A 20,119-nucleotide genomic window follows, 5' to 3' on the forward strand; every position below is an offset into this window, starting at 1 on the left:
CAAAATTGGATGGTGAGATGAGCCATGCTGAACATTAAAGGTCCGGAAGCAGATCGATAGCTGGTGTAAATTGTCAGGGCTTCATTGATTTCAATGGTCCTATGATAAATACTAATTCAGCTGGTGCTAAAAAAAAAATGTCATCAGCTGAGCATCTGGTCAATAACAGTGGAGAATGCAGAATGAGGTACCAGTGTTGCCTCCACACTGAGCACTTGCATTTACCTTTGAATTGACTCTGCAGGGTGCAAAGATTCTCTGTTTATTCATATTTTTGAAATCTCCTCTATTGGCTGGAGTGGTGTATGTGGGTATGCACAGGGAAAGAAAGATGCATACATATACAAGAAGGTATTTTCATTGACAAACACACACACAGCTTTTACTGTAGTGATGGTACTTTTATCTTCAAATAAAAAACCCAATCAAGATGCTGAATGAAAATTATTTGTACAAATTTGTTGCACTTCTACGTGGTGTTTTCATTCATCCCAATGGCAAGGGAAACTAAACTCAGAATAAGCTTTAATCCACAGTTTACGTACAATAGTTAAATTCTTTTTAGAAACTAAAGCTTATTACAGAAATGATTGTTTCCCATGTGTATGAATTACTAAGAATTATAATATCAACAAAAAGGAATGCAGCCAGGTAGCACATGAAAATCTACACTTCCTAGGTAATTCTCAACATTTTTTTCCTAAACATTTTCCACCAGATAAAGTTCATTACGTTGTTCTAACCATTTCCCATTGCACAAAGTTAAGTTTTTACTCAATCTGTAAATAAGAAATCAATTATACAATAGCATTAACAGAACCTAAGAGAAAAGGGGCTTTGCACATGGTTGGTGGTGAACTCACTGATTCTGCTGCCTAGTTCTCTTGAACGCCTTATCAAATGCTGCTAATTTCTAGTCTGCATACAAAGGTATTGATGTGCCAGAATTAAATCAAATTAGAATGTTTAGACTATAAGCCCGTTCTCCATGTTTCAAATTGTTCATGTTTATTTGGAGGTCTCAGAAGGACATCTTAATCTTACAGTGTTATTATTTCAAATAGAAAAAGAGATTTTTGATGTTATTTGGAGAAAGTCCCCTAGCTTACAGACTGAAAAAAAAACCATCCCCAAAACTGCTACAACACATATTTTGACAAGAGCTTTAAATGAAAAATAACAAAACCTCTACAGGGAATTTCCCATTAATCTAATTTATTTGGGAGCACATTTTCACAATAATAATTAAATTATCTAATGTTCGCTTACATTAAAAAGTGATCATCTGTAACAGCTCATTACTAAAAAAAAAGCAGGGGAAAAGGCCAATATTTTAAACACCACAGGAAAAAAATCCAACTTACAAACATCAAAGGAATGTCGTGATGTTTGACAGCTTCCTATGAATTCAGCTGTTTCATCTCTTAGTGAAGTTGGCAACAGAAATTCCAGCATTTTCTGGGCAGTTGTGTCTTTAAAGCTGTAACACGTTTATTTGTTAGACCTCTATTCATCCTCATTTTCAGGGTATTTTAATAATCCAATAATTAAAGTCTTGTGACAAAGGAATCCATGTTTAGTACAGACAACAAAAACAAAAACTCCATTTTCCTGCGGAACATTATATTCAGGTAGTTCATCCATCCCTTGAAAGTCTTCTGTGGGTGGAGAACACCACGTATCACCAACTGAGATACCATTGAGCAAAATGTGGTTTTATCTGCTTTATTTTTCCTAGAAATGTCAGCACAGCACATTATATTGCCTGTAGATTTAATAGATAAACGAGACAATGATTCCATTGTTATTTTTTTTCTCAAAATGGTAGAATACATTTTCTTAAAAAGGTCTGCAAACATATTTACAAAAGTGTGAAAGCAATAAATGCAGGCTTTTTATATGTTTACTGAACTTCAAAGACTGACTGATATCCTAATTTTATTGGAAATCTGGTCCAAGGATGATACAAGAAATTAAATATCACACTCAGTTTTGCTTTCTTGTAGGCTACCGTGGAAAACAAATCAAACAGATAAATATTTTTAAATGAACAAACTTATATTTCATGAAGCATAATGAAGATATTCCAAAACCATTTCCTATACTTCTATTTTGTTTCAGCTTTAAAACATCTCTTGGTCTTTCTTAATGCTGTGTTAAAATGTGGGACACCATCTTACTTTTGGAAAGCCAGCTGCTGTAATGTGATTATGAAGTAGCCACTAAAATCTGATTCACAGGAATAGACTTTTCTTTTTCCAAACAGGAGTGATAAAATTTGTGTTGTTGCCTTCGTCTTTCACATTCTGAATACTGTTGGCTGACAGAAACAAAGTGTAGTGTCATGCTTGGTTTACCTAAATCGTTTATTTTGTAACTAATAAAAGTAAACAATTACCAGGTACTGTATATATAGAGATATATAGATATATGGCCACAAATAAACTATAGTAGAAAGTTATTTTGGTTTTGATAAAGTTAAGAAAAGCACATAAAATCATATTTCATGAATATCTTGTTTTATGGCCATCAATATTTTTGTATTTTTTTCTTTTGTTTCATCAACATAGCAAAATACAATCTTCCTATTAAACAATAATTATCAGATGGCAGACAATTCTTTTTATTGGTTTACATTGGCAGGTCACAGTCTAAAAGCACAACCACATCAGGCAGAAATTGCACACAGACCACCCTGGATTTTGAAGACTAATTTTTATGCTTCTACCAGAAGAATGTAAGTTAAAACTGGGGATTTTAACAAGCACTAATTAAATACATGGATTTATTTTTTTTTTTTTGGGGGGGGAGGGTGGTGGTGGTTAATAGCTAAATAAAATGACTGAAATTGCAATACTTTATTTTGCTTTCAACTTCAGTTTTAACATTTATGCTTGATGTTAGCAAACACACTTTGAACTTCCTAGCAATCTTTAATGAAAGTTCAATCACCAAAAAAAAAAAAACCAAAACAACCTGATTTTTTTTCCTCTCACAGAATATTGCAGATTTATTTCAATTAAGCCGGTTCCTTGGCTTTTTTTTTTTTTTGGTATTGATATTTGCACTTTTACCTTATTCCTGAAAACTAGGGGAGATTTGCATGTAATACAATCATAGAGTCACAATATCAATGTTTCTGTAAGAAATGGTTGTAGGTGGGACTGTCCCATAATTATGTAGTTGTATTAGCTGTAGAAGGCATGTTCATGTCTTCAAAAACCAGACTGGTCTTAAGATATTACTCTTTATTTGAGACAGTTACCATTACTTCATTAAAAAATGACAAAACAGCAATAAACATTTTAGCTCTTTAATGAGCAAATATCAGGTCTCTTAGCATTGGAATAATATTCATTATCCAGATTATCTTTATTTCACTCAGTGACCAGTAATATGGCCAAGAAGTACAAAGTAATTTTCCATCAAGTAGTATACAATTTTTGTGTGTAATAAGCTTTCATTCTTGAAAAAGAGTAACTGAAAAGAAATGTTTCTGTTACTGCAGTTAGTTTGTCAGAGAAAGTTCTTCGCATTATCTTACAAACTATCAAAATTGCTAGTAATTTGAAAAAATGTAAAAAAAAAATCACATAACTTTAGTCTAATAGAAATATAGTACAGGTAAGAGAGAAAGTATTTATCAGGGATGTGCTCTTAAGTCCATCTCAATTTTTTCTTTTATATAAATGTACATCTGATTACATATACAAACGTTTTGAAAGGACTGTGGTATATAATTACTGGAAAGCAACAGGGGAATGAAAAATTTCTTGTGATTTTAGAACATTCATTTCAAATCACACAAACATATGTAATATTCACTGTAAAATTTCCAGTTGTTGGCTCTCTCCTCATTCTTATGTACCCTCTTTTTCTACACTGTTGCCATCTGGTCTAGAGAATTCATTTGAATGGCAAAGTTAACGTATAGCAAAAAGGGAAATAACTTTATAGGAAAGTGTTATAAGTAAACTTTGTAACATGCGACATGAGTTTGAAGAATAAACTGAAAGGCATAATCAGAACGGTAATATTGGGGCATTTTTCCATTGCAAAATATCATTGCAATTAAATTCTTGGACACACTTTACCTTACCAATTTGAACTAAATATATTGTAACTAAATCACAGCAAATTATAAATCCTTCATCAAAGGAGATTCCATTAAATTTATAGTTATGTTAAAGTTAGAAATTATTTAGGTGGAAAGGAAAAAGAACGTTAATAATATAGCTTTTTTTTTTTTTTGTCTGGGATTTGTATCAATGAGGGTTCACCACTGTATAAATAGAAGGCCATAAATACCTTTAAGTACTTGTTGCAATTCATTCTATTTCTGAAGCTACCATGAAATATTTTACTGTAATTACTTTTGCCCCTTTAAAAAACTTCTTTAGGTTGTGCCAATCGATGGAGAAAGCTTCTATTAAAACTCCAATGGGATGAGAAGAATTTTAATTACGGCTTAATCAGCAGCACAGCCACCAAGCATATAAATTATCATGCACATCGTGCTAAAAATACCCAGTTTCCTTTATTCCCACAACTTTTATACTGACAGCACTTATGTGATAATGTTGTACCTGCCAGGCTGTAAAACTTCTTTGACTGGCAGATTTCAGCATGAGCCCCTTTCTAAGGCCTTAACAGCATTGGTGCTTTGTGTACTTATTCAAATATGTAAATATGGTCTACACAAGAAAACAGGTCCAAATAAAAACTGGTGAAAATTATCTGACATTCCATTAGTGTGTCCCTTGTGCATATTTATAGGTTTTTTAAATTTTCAGTCATAGTTCTTTCCTGTTTGTGTTGCACATGCCTAATTCCATTATGTAACTTAAATCTTCAAAAAATTAATACTTGAATGTGAATGAAAAAGTATCATTCAGGACAACTGCTTCAAGCAATTGCAGACAGTTGGGTTTGTTTTTTCTTTTGTTTGTTTCTTAAGTTCATTTGATATATGTACAATTCATTTTTTTCAAAACCCCAGAAGTTCTTGATATGTATATTCACATAATATTCCTCCATATTTAAATAGTAAGAGTCTTGTAGGTTGAAAGCCAAGTAATCTTCAGTAATATCACCTACTGTAATCCATCAAAAAATAAAGTTTGTTTTGTCTTGTCTGGCTATACCCTGGTTGTTGAATGTGAATGGGGGTGGGGATGAGGATGGGGCAGAGTATTGTTCTGTCCTCCGGTAAATGTATTGAATGTGTGTAGGGGTTGAATCCCTGGTATAGTGTTGGGGATCATTGTGATGGTGTTGGGTGTCATTAAGGGAATATCATCAGGAGACCTTCTCATAGCTAGCGTGTAGTCTGGGGGACAGGCGGTCCTAAGAACCACCTCATGTGGATGGATGGACTCACATTCATGATCCAAGTCAGTGTGCTTCATTTGGAGGGACATTATCTCCTCTTCTTGTGCATGGGTAAGATCATTGGTAGTAGTACGTTGTGGGCTACATCTCCTATGAACATCATGTCTCCGCTTGTCTTTTTTGTAGTACAATGCTGCAAAGGCCAAAATGTTCAGGAACAGCAAAGATGCACCAACTGCAATAGTAACACTCAATTCTGTTGAATAGTCCCTTTGATCCACGGAAAATGGGCTTGGTTGTTGTTTGGGATCATCTTGTTTGGCTGTAGGAAAGGCTGAAGTAACAGAAACAGAATTTTTCCTTGTTGGTCTGAAAGTATTATCAGTGGATGGCACTTTAGTTGTGGTAGAGGTATACTGTGAGATGTCGTTAAGATTGTGCAGATGAGGTACCAGTTCCAACCAAAGGTTCACTTTATTGGCTCTATAATGTTCTTTAACTCGTGGTTTTAATCCAATGTGAAGATACAGTTGGTCTTTCTGAGAATATCTGGTCCATGCTACTTCTTCAAAACGATTTGGTTTTGTATGGATGAATTTTGTATCTTGCGGCACTGGTTGATTTGGGTCACTACAAAAAAAAAATCTCCAATGTTACATAGTATTTCAAAAAGAATTTAAAAAAATTAACATTATTTTTATACTTAATGTTTAAGTCTGCCCTTGGACAGAGCAGAATGCTATTTCCTAAAATTAGAGGCCTTAATATTCTTGATTAGAAACAGCATTATGCAAACGAACCCTTCTTTTACATAGACTTCAGCAACTTCCCTAGTTCCTCAAAATGCTAGTGTCTCTCACACTGAAATCTTTTGCCACTGAGGACAGATTGCCAGCAACGTGGTAATGCGGACAAATGTCTATGAGAGACCAGCGTGAGAGGACACGAAGCTTTGCTTTTCTTTTTTAGCAACATAAAGCTCACAAAGCTCTGCATTTCAGTTCATATGCAGCATCTGTGGCCTTCCAGGGGTGAAAGACCATGGCAGGGCATAAATCAGCATAATATAGAGTGACTTAGAGTCCAATGGCTGAAGGTAGAAAACCATTCTGAACTACCAGTGAAGGAAGAATTAAATAAAATGACAAAACTTTTGAAGTTTTAAAGGCACATATTTTATGGTTGGAAGTGACAATTTAAAACAAAATACATCATTAAAATAAGCTGTATTATATATGATGCAATATATATGTAATTTTCTGTCTCATGGGTTGAAAATATTATCAGTGCTGGGGTAAAGTCAGTTACTAATGTAACCATTTTTAACTATACACTTATGTTAAATGCTTAGTTTTGCACTTTTCTGGTAAACCCTTAATTACTTTTGTGTACAAGGTATTTTTTAATTTCTTCATGCAGAATGTTCGCAAGGATATTTTTTCTCTCTTTTTGCCAGAATGTGTAAGTGAACTGAGGGACATTACAATAAACATAAATACCCAACCCAATTCTTAATCTCTTATACATGATACAAGTACAGAGGCATTCCCAAGGAAGATAACAAAGAGAAAACACTGCATCATTATATCCTGAGTTTGTATACAAGACTATTAATTATCTGGTACTCACCCAGTTTTTGCAAAGTTTGTCCAGTACGTCATCACCACTGCACTTAGCATGACATCATTTTTTGAGAAATTACAAGGAAATAACTCAGTAGGACCAATCATGGGGATTCCTAGTACGTAAGGGACCTCATCTCCATGGGCAGCATCTGCCCATGCAGGTACTTGATCTGTCTGGCAGTGATGGTAGAAGGCATAGAAATATGTAGGCGATCCAAAATTTGAGTGAAGATCTGCTGTAGCCACTGCTGGTGCAACCCACTGGTGATCAGTAAACAAAGCCAGCAGTGTTTTCCTTCTGGTCTCAGGATTGTGTCGATCTGCCCAGTCCGTGTACATAAATTTAATAGTTTCCCTCAATATATCTTTGCCTTCGGGGTATCCATATAAGTTATCAACAAAATTAGAAACTGCGAAGTCAAAATCACTAGCTGATATGCCATCTTCGCTATCCACAATGTTTTCAACAAATTTTAACCCTTCCCCTTGGTTAACTCCCAACATGATGTCATAATTGAGGAATTCTCCTTGTTCCATCAGTATCTGAGGATCATCTGGTATCACATCGCCATCAATTACTGGTCCGAAGGCTATATGGTATCTTGCTGGCTGAATGTCCTGGTCAACAAGTTCTCTATAAGGCTTCTTCTGTAGACATTCTACCAATTCTACAGTGTCTGACATGTTGCAACCAACTTTTGTAGCCAACATCCTGGCGTATTTTGCAGGCTGAAAACTAACTGCCCAGCTGGAGAGAGCTGTTCCACTTTGAGCTATTGCTCTTTGAAAAAGTCCTGTGGGGAGAAATATTTCAAAACTACTGAAGTGACCTTGAAACAGCTACATACTTGAAAGATTCAAAGGAGTTCTTTGAAACAATAGAAAACTTTAACAGAAGAGATACTTGAATCCTAATAGTACTTAAATACACAAGACAGTGAGATCTGTCATAGTACCTACAGGTAATGTATAAAAAATAAATGCAATATGTGCAGAAATTGAAGCAAATGATTCTACCTCAATGTAGTCCAGCTGAGGAACAGATTTTGAAAAAAAAACCCCACAAAAAACCTCAGGAAGAAAAAGAAGTGGCATTACCTTATGTAGGATAACACTATTAGCTTGAAATAAATTCCTAAAGTTAAAGCAATTTATAGGCTGGAGTAAAAGCCAACAAGTATCTGAATTGGATTGAATTTCTGGATATTGTTCAAGCCATCAGCAGCACGTGTGCATACAACTATGTGTTAAATGAACCTAATATACTGCTTTTTTATGTTTTGTTTGGGATTAAACTTGGTTTGAGAGGTGCAGTGCTTCTGAATTGTGTATCACAGTGAGAGTTTATATTCTGGAGTAATAGATGAGAAGGTACTAGGCAGCTATTAAATTTTTAAGTGTCTAAGAGTCAAGATCCTTTCTTGTAAGGACCTTTTTTAATGAAGGTTTATAGTGATCACACTTACATAAAAAGGGAAATAATATATTTTACATTATTTAGCTTTGTTATTCAGAGATTTAAAAATACGTTCAGGTATTCATTTAGGGGAGAGAGTATGATCTGGTGCTGGATATAAACTTATAGCAAATCCCAAAGACTTCAGTGCAATTAATTTAAATTTATGCTGATTTAACTAGCACTCTGGACCAGGAATTCTGCTCAAAGAAAAAACAAAATGTGTTTAAATTGACATTTTCCTCTCCCTTCTGTAAGCATTTTCGAGTATATCATGGATGAAAGCCTCACCCCCTTGTAGTCAAGTAATCAATCCAATGTTTTTGATATTGGCTTTAATGCAATCAAAACTCCACCCTTGTCCCAATACTTCTTGGCTTCTCCCTTTGTGTTGGGGCCTTGCCTTTTCCTGCTCCCTTTAGGGATGGTAGTTCAGGTTCTGGAAGAGATTTTGAGTCTGAACCTTGTGAAAAATAATGCTCATCTCTAATGTCAGAAACTTATACTCTATTTAGGTAACTGTGATCTTTCTGGGTTTTTTACATTTTCATGGAAGTGTTATAGTTCATTTCAGACAAAAGACAAAAGACCTGCACTAATTACTGGAAAATATTTTATACTGGGCCCTACCGCCTATGGATAATACAAAATGACTTATAGCATATGTAAGCTATGCTGATTTAAGATATATGGGTCAAAATTTGGTTTTACTTATGCCGATAGGCACCTGGAGTAATTGCACTGACTTTGGCAGAGCTGCTTAGTGACTGGAAGTGACATCTGGCCTCACACACTTAATTTTGCAAGAAGGTATCTTTGGTCTAATGCTTGATGAATAGCTGGATACTCCCACTAAAGGAACTGGAGTTAAGGTGCTCATCTTACCTCAGAATTTTCTTCCAATAATGCAAAAGATGGCTCTTACTTTGATAAGTAACATATTTCTATAGATAAAAAACTTCCATAGCCTCTAAATCCAGCCAGAATCATACCTTTACAGCCTCTGCTGCAGTGCCAGACCCTATACACTCAGAAATTAGCTGGAATCAGTTGCCAGTGAAAAATATTTTACAAGCTTCTGAGGAATTTAAAATAATTCTAGACTGTATTAGGTCCAAATCCAAAAGTCTTAAAATCAGATAGGTGTAGGGACTGAAATATGTAAACTCAAGCCTCTCCTTAAATTTATGAGAAGTCATATCCAAGATATTATTTCCTTGTAAGATATGAATAAAAAATATGAAAGAACTTGAGCTATAAAGCAGGTAAAAATATATTTGCATGTTTACAAGGTCAGATATTGAGCTAGTATAAATCAGCTCAAAGTCAGTGGAATTACCGCAGAGGATCCAAGCATTGTAATAAATGTAACTAAATGACAAAACTGAATTTTCACAAAGATGTATTTCATGATACTTCATAATGTTTCTTTTTTGCATATTGTGTAAATCTATTTTTATTGCTTTATTAAATATCTCTGAACAAGGACAGAAAGTGTAAGCTACGTATTAAGAAAATGCTGATATAAACACTATGGCTTGCTAAGTGCTACATAAACATTAAATGTTGGATTAAGTAAAAGCAGTCAAATCCTCTGGCCATAAAGTTATCTTAGGAAATGAAACTAAACATCTCTCCTTCTGCTGAAGAATGCTTACGGAAATATTTCTCCTCTCAAACCATTTGGTGAAAAATGAACAACAGTATGAAAAATTATTTTCATTCTGCCACATAATCCTGGCAGAAATTGGTATCACACAGGATGGAAAGATACATTTTTATCTGATAATGTGTATGATTATTATAGCTTATGGGTTTCAGACTGATGAAAATATTTAAACGTTCAATGGACCATATAATTTTGTGACTCTATTCAAAGTCTCACCTAAGTAAATAATAATAATTTGCATATATTCATCTACATTTTCAGAGCACTTTCTAAAGATGGGTCCTGTTCTGCCCAGTTGCAGATGGGCAGCTGTGAACAGCACCATCTTCAAACTGGTTGAATGCTTCCTCTCAGCTACCAAGGGATCTTTTCAAAGGGAAATGAAGGAAGCAAAGAGAGCATCAGAATTTACAGTTTATGAAACAGACTGGTTAATAATGGGAAACAAAAGGTTTTTTGAAAGTGTTAAGAAAAGTTAAGAAAGTGTTTGAAAACTTGAAATAACTTTTATTATTTGAAACTGCCCAATTTTTATTTTAATGGCAGGTCTAGCCATCACCAAAAGAAACATAACATACATGGGGGTGTGGCTTATCATTCCGTTTAATCCCAATTTCAATAAAGCATGTTTTTGCTTTTTTTATAAAAGAAATAATAAAAAATTTACTTTTACAATTGGATTTTAAGTATACATCTGTAAGCATCCTTTAGTCCCCTCCCAAATCCTTTGATCTGCTATGTTGGCAAATTATACCACCAGTTTCACTAAACAAATTCTGCTCCTGGCAGAATTCTGGCCATGTGTTAGAATATGACTGGGCAAAATTTGCTCATACGGATCAACACAAAACTGACCAGATATTGTAAATGTGGCATTTCACGTTAATGTCATGTTACATCAAGAAGATCAAGATTAATATCAAGTAAGAGTTAGAGGAGAAAAAACCAGGTCTCCTTTCAGCCTTAAGCTAAATCATCTACGACAAAAGTTATTTTTGTGAGTTCTGATGAAAAAAGACCCTCAGATTACAGTGTAATGAGGTAATGCTTACATCTTGTTCTTATAGGTCAGTTTATAAATATGTCCTGTTTAACTGCGGGTAGTTATGGAAAAGAAGATTACATTAAAAATCGAGCTGTGGAAATAGACTAAAATTTAAACCACAGTCTATTTTCCACTAGACCTTTTTTGTAAAAGCCATATTTTTCTCTCATTTAAAAGAGTGTAAAGGCCTGATCTAAAAAATCTGTCACTTCTGTTGACCTCAGTGGACTCTGCATCATGACTCTGGGTAAATGCAGCTCTTTTAATGTCTGTGGAATTATTTTTTTTATGATTGGCCAATTAGTTCACCATGGAGATACAGCAATATAAGTTAGTGGAGGATTGTATGCACAGGGCCCAATGTGATGTCCCTGATAAAACTAAATAATACAGATAAAGATGTGTGAAAACGGTGAGACAAGAGTAATGTGATCAATAAGCAACAGCCATGCAAATGAGAGAAACTGTGTGGAACTGTGGGGCAAAAATCATAAGGAAAAAAATTGGGTGCCTCAAACAGTATGGTTTTAATTTCCCGCTGTCTGCCTCAACTAGAGAGAGAAGGTGTTAGTTGTGGAATAGGAAAAAACATATAGTAGAATATCCATTTGCAACTTGATGCTTTGACAATTTTGGATCATGCATGCAAAACATTCAACCATTCTTTTATTAGATGACAGCAAGTGAAGTTCATGCAGTTTCAGACAAAAGATTTCTGAACTAGGTACTTGTTTCCTTCACACAAAATAATAGTTTTAATAGTTTCAGCTGTTAGCCTGAAAAGAGAAACTGTGTCATTTTAGTTTTCTTTAAATTCTGCTCCTCATGAGGAACTAAACATGCCTTTCATGACTGTCTGAATAGAGATGACCTCATCTAGTGTGACCATGAGTGACTGGTTTTCCAAAAAGGACACCCTTAGGTAGGAAAGGAAAGAGACAAAAACGATGCACCGAGAAAATGCTGTTCAGCAATCTGCTATAAAGTGTTTCTACAAAGCTCCATAGGAAAAGGAAGAAAGTGACCCAAAATTTAAACATGCAGAGAAGAGCTGAGGGAGAAGGTGGCTTGTACAGCCTTTAAAACGTTTGCTTAATATTGAGCTGAACTCAACAGTTCATAGGAACAAAGAATATACAGAGCATCACATAGTACTAATGGCGGTGGCATGCAGACACCAAAATTGTCAAAATTTGCAACCTGCATAATACCTTTGGTTGAATTGCTCCAACGGTTACCTTCAGAATAATGGGATAAAGTCAACAGATTGACGCATGAACCGCCTGCACCAGATCCAAAAACAGTTATTCTTAGTGGGTCACCACCAAAGAACCCAATATTTTCACTAGTCCATCGCAAAGCTTGAATTAGATCAAGGAGGCCATAGTTTCCTTTTGCTGCTTGGTCCCCAGTGCTCAAAAATCCTGTGAATGTAAATGGAAAAAAAAAAAAAAATGGTTAGAAAGTGCTCTTCTGAGTAATCCTGTTGCAAACTTCTAAGTAAGATTTCAAAAGTACACACCATTAAATATTATACAACTACGTAATTTTCTGTATTCACTGGACAACAATCTGCAATTTTGCACTCTCCCTGAAACAAATTCTTTGGTATTCACTCTTTTGGCCATAAGATATTAATGAAGGGAAGATGAAAATACATCCCAAAGAAAATACTCATCTAAGTCTTAAGAGATCAGAGCATATTACTCCCAAAGACTTCCAAAGAGTAAAGGTTTAGCAAACAGATATACTGCAGTCATTTTGTAAGGTATTTGGTCAACTGTGTATTGCACTTCTCTACTTAGATGCAGCCACGAGATTTGTGCATGCCTGAGAGACAATGGTTACACTTCCCTGTAGACCGGTTACATCCCCACAACACACTATCTTTTCCTTTTTTCTCCCCCCCAAAATGCAGCTTATGTCACAGGACAAGCCAGGTTGAACAATGTGAGCAGCTCTCAAATCCCTGAGCTCTGTCCCATAGTCATTAACCTGAGTTAATTGAATCTGCATTAAATGGATAAGGACAATTTAAGCTGTTTCCATGACCCCTTAACATCAAAAAGATAAGAGCTCAGGGGTAATCCAGAGAGCACAAGAATTGCTCCTTTTTAGTCATACTAGGAAGAATAACGGTGGAACGTGTCAGGTGCAAGAACAACTGTTTTACACTGTACTCCCAGCAGTACCCTCATATATAGTATTGCTGTTCCTCTTGTCATTAGAGCCCACTGACTCCAAAAGGTGGACAATAAAAAATGTGAAGTCTCTGTTGGTAAAAGACATTGCTTTGCTTTTGGATCCCATTTACTGACATTTCTAATCTTCCCAGATTAATAAACAAATGTTTAAATAATAGCAGCTTTATGAAGTAGCCCTGCACCTACATTTGCATATCAAACTGATTTAATGCTCACTAAATAGACAGTGTAACTGTTTTGCTGTACATGCTTCATAGAGAAATGCAACCATTACAATTGTTCCCACCGTAATTAGATATTAGTGGGTTTTCTAGTCTCGTCAAGGTTCTACTGATTTAACTCTCTTGAGTGAGTGCAGACAGCCTACTCAAAAGACGTTTACAGTAGTTTTTTCAGACAAATGGCTCTCAAAGGAGTCCTACTCTTTCATTATGACAATAAAAGCAGCTTTTGAGACATTTCTAAGAAGACAGACACGTGTGTGTATACATATATAAAGTAAGGAGTTAACCAGAATATAGACAGGTGCATGCACGTACCTATACCCACGTATATAATGAATACGTCATTTGTTACTTTATTATTATTCTGATCTGACTTCAAATGGCAAGCTTACATTTCGTATTGTCGCCCGTGTAGGTACTTATACTACCCGACTTTCTTTGCTGTAAACTGCACTGAAAGCTAATTGGCCTCGCTGCCTCCATAGTTGAGCTATGCTCTGTTTAGGGCGAGCAGCTTTGTTTGTGTAGGTCAGTCCTGATTTTTGTTACCATGGAGAGGGAATAGGAAAGTGGCATAAGGTGCCAGGCCAGCAATTCTCCCACTTCCAGACCTAATGTACCAAGTCTAATCGGCGTACTTCATTCACTGTAGTCGTAGTAAATTGTTACTCTCATACTAGACTTTAAAATAACTACTATTCTACAACTAAAACCTGCCACATTTACTACTTAACTGCATAGAAAAGCAAAGTAACATCACTTCCAAAGAAGAAAGTAACACCCTGATATTCAGGGAAAGCCCAGAGAGGAAGTAATAAATATAATTAATTCATTCTTATTTTACTGTTACAGCTCACTACTGTGCTGAGATGAATACGATGCTATTTTCCTCTGCTTCACTCTCTTTTGTTTTCTTCTGTGTAGCCAGAGGGGCTGGTGTGCACATCCATGTGAGAGGATGGCCCCAGTATAATCCTTCCTGCACAGGAGTATTAATTCCTGTCTTCACGCTCCAGTAAAACGTTGTCCCCCATAAACAGTTTTTAAGGACACAGAGAGATGATGTCTTTGAACCTACAATAGCAAATCTAATGAAAGCTTCCTAACCAGACTCACTGCCTTTGTCAGCCTGCTTGAAGTTGAGGGATGGTACTAGTGACTGTAACAAAATTAAAATGTAGGAATTTATGGGAACTACAGATCCTGTGGCTGCACACGCTGGGAAAATCTTCCCTTCCTGTGCATAAGTACACAACGGTGGAAAATCAATGACAAATCAGTCCATCATATTAAGCACATAAGTGACTGTACTGATTTAAGGGATTGCAAAACACAGATAACAGTGACGTGAGAGCAGTTACAGCAATTACCAAAATTGTGCCCTAAACAAATCCTTCTTTGTCTTTTTTTTTTTTTTTTTGCTTTTTCTGGCTTGCATTCCCTGAGCCTGGAGTGTTGGTTCAAAAAGATCCTGTAGATTCTCAAAGTGATTCCAAGGCGTTTGTTAGGACAATAGGTTATGGTTGAGATACAGTGATCGCTCTGAAGGAAAACAAACACTAACACTCAGATCTTCTGAAAAAGTTGTTTTCTATACTCTGTATAATATGCAGCAAAGTGCGAAGTGAGTAAGTCTTTGCCTGGAAAAGCAACAGATTAAAATTACAGGCAAAGATTTAGGGCAATCCCCTGCTGTTAGATGAGTTCACATCAAGCTCCGAAGCTTGATGGGGAAATGGGAAATCCTTGGGAAGCTATAAATATACTACTTTTAAAGAATCTTTGTGAAAAGGACCTTAAAAAGAGCAAAAGAGGAAATGTCTCCCATTGCTAAAAGTAGGTATCAGGAACCTTTCATTCAGTTCAGGAAACGTGCCAGAAGGGGGAGCTTTCAGTTTATTTAAAAAAAAAAAAAAAAAAAAAAGGAAGTATTAGTAATATTCTCCTCATTCATCTATATTAGACAAATTATGACTTGTGTCCAGAGCAACAGCTCCGATGCAAAAGAAATATCTCACGCCTCCTCGGCAAGAACCACACTGGCTGACTTCCATATCTACACAAGATGGATGATTATTGATGTTGACTTTCATGACATGAAACATTTCTATCTCATTTTTCAGAACCATAAGAAGCCTGTTAATATTGCCACCTGTTCATGCCTTTTTTCCTTGTATGCAGTAGTATCAGCATGGCTTAGAAGCATTCAAAATGTCACCAAATCAGAGATAGGACTGATAAAACAGACGAGGCTTTTCTTTCCAGTTTATGTATGGTTTGGTTTTGGTTTTTTTTTTGGTTTATTTTGTTTTTTTTGTTGGTTTTTTTTTTTTGTGTGTGTTTTTGTTTTTTGTTTTTTTGTGTGTGTGGTTTTTTTTTTGTTGTTGTTTTTTTTTTCCTAGTGAGGAGTGCCTCAATACAGATAAACTCATCTAACTAAACACCTGTAGAGAAATGCTTTAACACACAGCATCACACCCAGTCTGTAGGTCTGTGGGCGCAAGTACTTACTCCTATTTATCACTTAGATAAAATAGAGATTGCAACAGTATGTTCTGTCCTTATCCCAAGAGGAGCTTTCAGTGTGTAATTAATATAGATACCATACATTTCTATGCATTTCTATGACACGATCATTACGCTATCTAGATATTAAGCTAGCAATTTTGAGTCACAGAGGGGAACCTGCTCTTGCTACAAAGGGCTTGTGTGTCTGAAAGCTTATCTGTTTTTAAACTGTATCAGCTAGTCTATTAAAATATATTATCCCTTTCTGCAAATGCTGTCTTATTATTATCCTTGGATTGTCATCTCACCAAGAATGCTGCTATCATATGCTAGCACCTTTTGCTCTTGTTAAAAAAGTGAAGTAAATTATTCCTTATTTTAGTTATTCCAGGAAGACATTTACAAAAAAACTTATTTTTGCATTATTCACTAAAAAGGTCAGATTGAGCTAATTTTGTTCCATAATTAAGTCCTTCTACTGGAAATATTCCAATCATCAGCTGAACAATTGCTATTTTATATTCTGAATGGAGAGGTTATCTCTTCTTTTATCTCCTCCAAAGGAACAGACTCTAATAGAATTATGGAAGTGAGGATGTGGTCTTTTGTGAATTTTAGAAAGAGATTTATTAAACTCATTTGGACCATTTCTCTGTTACATGTCTGTTAGACAAATAGGCAGAGTGTGCCACAACCAGGCCCTGTATTTTGTGTTAAGATAAATTTTAATGCTTTATAGGCTTATCTGCCCGGGTAATGATTTCTGCTTGCCATTCAGATAAATCTTTTTCTAATATGATTCCAGCTTTTTTGAAGAATAAATAAAATAGTAGAGTTAGGAAATTTAAAATATTTTGTTGAAAACCTTAGTAGATTGAATTATTTCAAGCTCTGGCCTAATTTGAGCTTTCAATTTAATGCAGAGGGGGAAGGCCAAGACAAAATTTTTCCTAATGTAAGGGACAGCTACAATCCTGTGATGCAGTAAAAGACTAGATGCAGGCTGATGGGTACGAAGTGCCATTTCACATCACAGAGAACCAAACCTTCCCTCTGATGAGTTCTATCCATACAAGTGTTTCATAACCCAGCAGCCTTTGTGGCTGGCTGAAAGAAAGTAAGGGGCAGAAAGTCTTGCTGGACAAAAAAAAAAAAAAACAAACCTGCCTGCAAGAAAATACACAGCAACAAATGCTACTCTAAAAATAAAACACAAGATCTTATAAGAAGTGGTCTGACATGCTTAAAGGTTTTTTTTTTTTTCAAAGAGCTATGTTACTGAAAGCAGTAACACGACTTTCATATTGCCCACCTGTTTAGGCGTGTGTTATACTAATTTAGCTGTGTTTCCAGTTACACTTCTCTATGCAGTCCAATGCCATATTTTATTTTGTTAAAAGCAAATGTTAAATTGTAGAAGTATAAATGCATCAATGCATAGTGGAAGAATACAGGACATATTTTGAGGGAAGAATTTATATTCCCTCTGGACTGCAAGTTCCTTGGTTAGGACTTTAGTTTGACACCCTCTATTAATATTGAATGGTAATTGCCATGTACAGAAAATTTCAGTTGCCCTTTAAACTATACCTACTCAGTTTGAAATGTGAGCAAGATAAGCAAATTTTAAGCAATATGGTTAAACTTAAAGAGCACATTTGTTTTCATCTTAGACATCTCTCTTGAATTCACATCAGCTAACTAATCTGAATGAATTACATGGGCAGCAGCGCTGCGAACATTAATGTCTATGTGATATTCATGAAGCAGAGGATACTGCTCCTCGCTTTGCTGACCAGCTCATCCTAATATTAATAGCATATTTTAGTAATGGAAAAAGGGTAAGGTGACTAAAAGGACTAGGAACTCCCATAAGGAAGATGCAGGAGAATATAAACTATTCAGTGCAAGAAAAATACTCCTTCGTAGACATCTGCAATATACCTCTGCTTGAGAATCAGATAAGCAAGTCTTCTGAAAATGCTGCTTAATCAGGACTTTTGTATCCCATTCATTTAATACACAAAATGTAATTGCAACATTAGCAAAGTACTCGTCTGTTCCTGTAGCTTTCTGCCATACATATCAGTAATAAGATTAATGATTTCAGGAGTGCAAGACTTTAGCTTAACTCCATGAGATGTGCAAAGTATCATGCTACATCTTTATGCACTTTTTCCTCGTTGTTTAAGATACGTGAGACACTGCATTTATAAACAGATTTTATTTTAATTTTATATATAGAAAATAAATTAATATGTCAGAATCTTTGCAGGTGGACGCACCGTTCCTTTAAACAATTAGAAGGCAAATGTTCTGTTGCAAAATACTTGCTAACAGATGTACATTGTCAGGTTGGACGGGGCTCTGAGTAACCTGGTCTAGTTGAAGATGTTCCTGTTCATTACAGGGGGGTTGGACTAGATGGCCTTTAAAGGTCCCTTCAACCCAAACCATTCTATGATTCTATACACCATACGCATAAATTTGTAAACTATTCACTTTTCACATAGTAAGGTTACATGACTGGTCACATAAATTGTTCAAAAACGTACTTATATTTTCTGATGTCATACCATAAACCTTAAGGACAAGCATCTTCCATACAAATAGCCTGCACTGATCTTTTCAGCCCACAGCTCTGTTTTGGGATGTGTTAGGCTAGCATGTCTGTAGTGATCGACTTGTGACTACCAAAGGAGGTGAATGTGCCACATAACACTGGCTGAAGTGATAGGGGGGACCATGAATGGTTCTCATATGAGGCCAGTTTAATTGCAATTGTTTTAGAGCTGTGGATTTTTTTTGTTGTTTTTTTTGTTAAACAAAGACTCTCTTATAGAATAAAAATCCATCCATTCCATATGGCTGGACTATATGGCTCACTTAGAAACAACCCAGATACTGAAAAGTTTTGAGTAGTTGTTTCCACTATTCACATAACCTCAGTCACTCAGTAAAAAAACTAGAAAACAGCTCAACTATTTTAACTGTCTTGATTAACCTGTGTTACTTTAAGAACAGTACCTCAAGGTTAAGTGTATGAACAATAAACCGTACTGCAGCAATGCGAAACAGCTGCACTAATTCATTAACTTACCAAACTCTAAAGTGGTGCATCTGTGAGGTAGAATCGTTTAAAAATAGCAACAGTACCAACTTCACTGGCCAGTGCTATTGCCCCAGCCATTAGCCTTTTCTATGAAATTCCCTTTCATTTCATCAAAGTAAACAATTTACAGAATTGAATCAGTAAATATAAGAACTTGTACCTATACCCTTTCGCATTTTGAAAGCATACATGGAGAAAAGTGTGTGATGGTGTATAAACTCTGATGTGCTTTTTCAGCATTGCTGTTCTCCAGTTCAAATTTTTAACACTCCTCCCAGAGTACCAAATCCTCTGAGTGAATATTAGTAAAGTGGATGGAGCCTACAAGAAGGCTGGCACTTCCTTGTGGCTCTTTGAAAAATGGAATCTTTCACTTCCTTGCATTTTACTTAATTTCTTCTCCCATGAGAGGCTAACAAACTGAACACTGCAAGTTATAGAAGTCCCTTACAACTGTTTCAGCCTGGCATCTGTCACTTGCCAGCGCTGATGCGTTACAAGAAACTTCTAGTATAGAGGCAGATTGCGAAAGAGTGAAGTGTCTCACACCAGAGCACTTTATTTCATCGTCAAAGATGCGTTGGCATGACTTCACTAGGTGCAACGCAGCCCAAAGCAGGCTAGCCCTCAGCCTTTTTCCAAAACGCAGGTTCTCCTTCACGGGCTCTATCGAAGTCCTTTAAATGACAAAAAAAATGTGGATGAAGCCAGATCTTTTCCTATCCTGGAAAGATTATCCTCAGCCATTACAGAAAGAAGAAAGTTGCTTAGATTTACTGTGATACTCTTGGCAAGTATGCCGTAGATGTTGAAACAGTTTGAGATTATAATTTCTAGCATTCTCTGAAGGCTGTGAGAAAAGGGTGACTTTCTTTGCCTTTCAAGTTTCAGCAAAGAGATGATAAAAGTCTGAGAGCGCTTTCATAATTTTTAGCTGCCTCTTCT

General features: G+C 35.8%; 1 protein-coding gene across 7 annotated transcripts in view; it reads right to left on the reverse strand.

Annotated features, from left to right (window-relative positions):
• Positions 1 to 1,220: 1,220 nt before the first annotated feature.
• The window catches only part of NLGN1 (neuroligin 1), a 313,006-nt gene continuing 294,107 nt past the window's right edge, over positions 1,221 to 20,119 (reverse strand). For 4 of the 7 annotated variants that reach the window (XM_074912164.1, XM_074912161.1, XM_074912163.1 and 1 more), the window contains 3 exons: positions 12,338 to 12,550; positions 6,961 to 7,750; positions 1,221 to 5,961 (listed from right to left, as the gene is read on the reverse strand). In XM_074912164.1, the coding sequence (XP_074768265.1) occupies positions 5,139 to 5,961; positions 6,961 to 7,750; positions 12,338 to 12,550 (1,826 nt within the window). In that variant the 3' untranslated portion in view covers positions 1,221 to 5,138. The remainder of the gene's footprint in view (positions 5,962 to 6,960; positions 7,751 to 12,337; positions 12,551 to 20,119) is intronic. The other 3 variants (XM_074912165.1, XM_074912162.1, XM_074912160.1) reach the window with 1 other exon arrangement.

Source organism: Athene noctua, chromosome 8 (assembly GCF_965140245.1).
Source record: "Athene noctua chromosome 8, bAthNoc1.hap1.1, whole genome shotgun sequence".
NCBI classification, from domain to species: domain Eukaryota; kingdom Metazoa; phylum Chordata; class Aves; order Strigiformes; family Strigidae; genus Athene; species Athene noctua.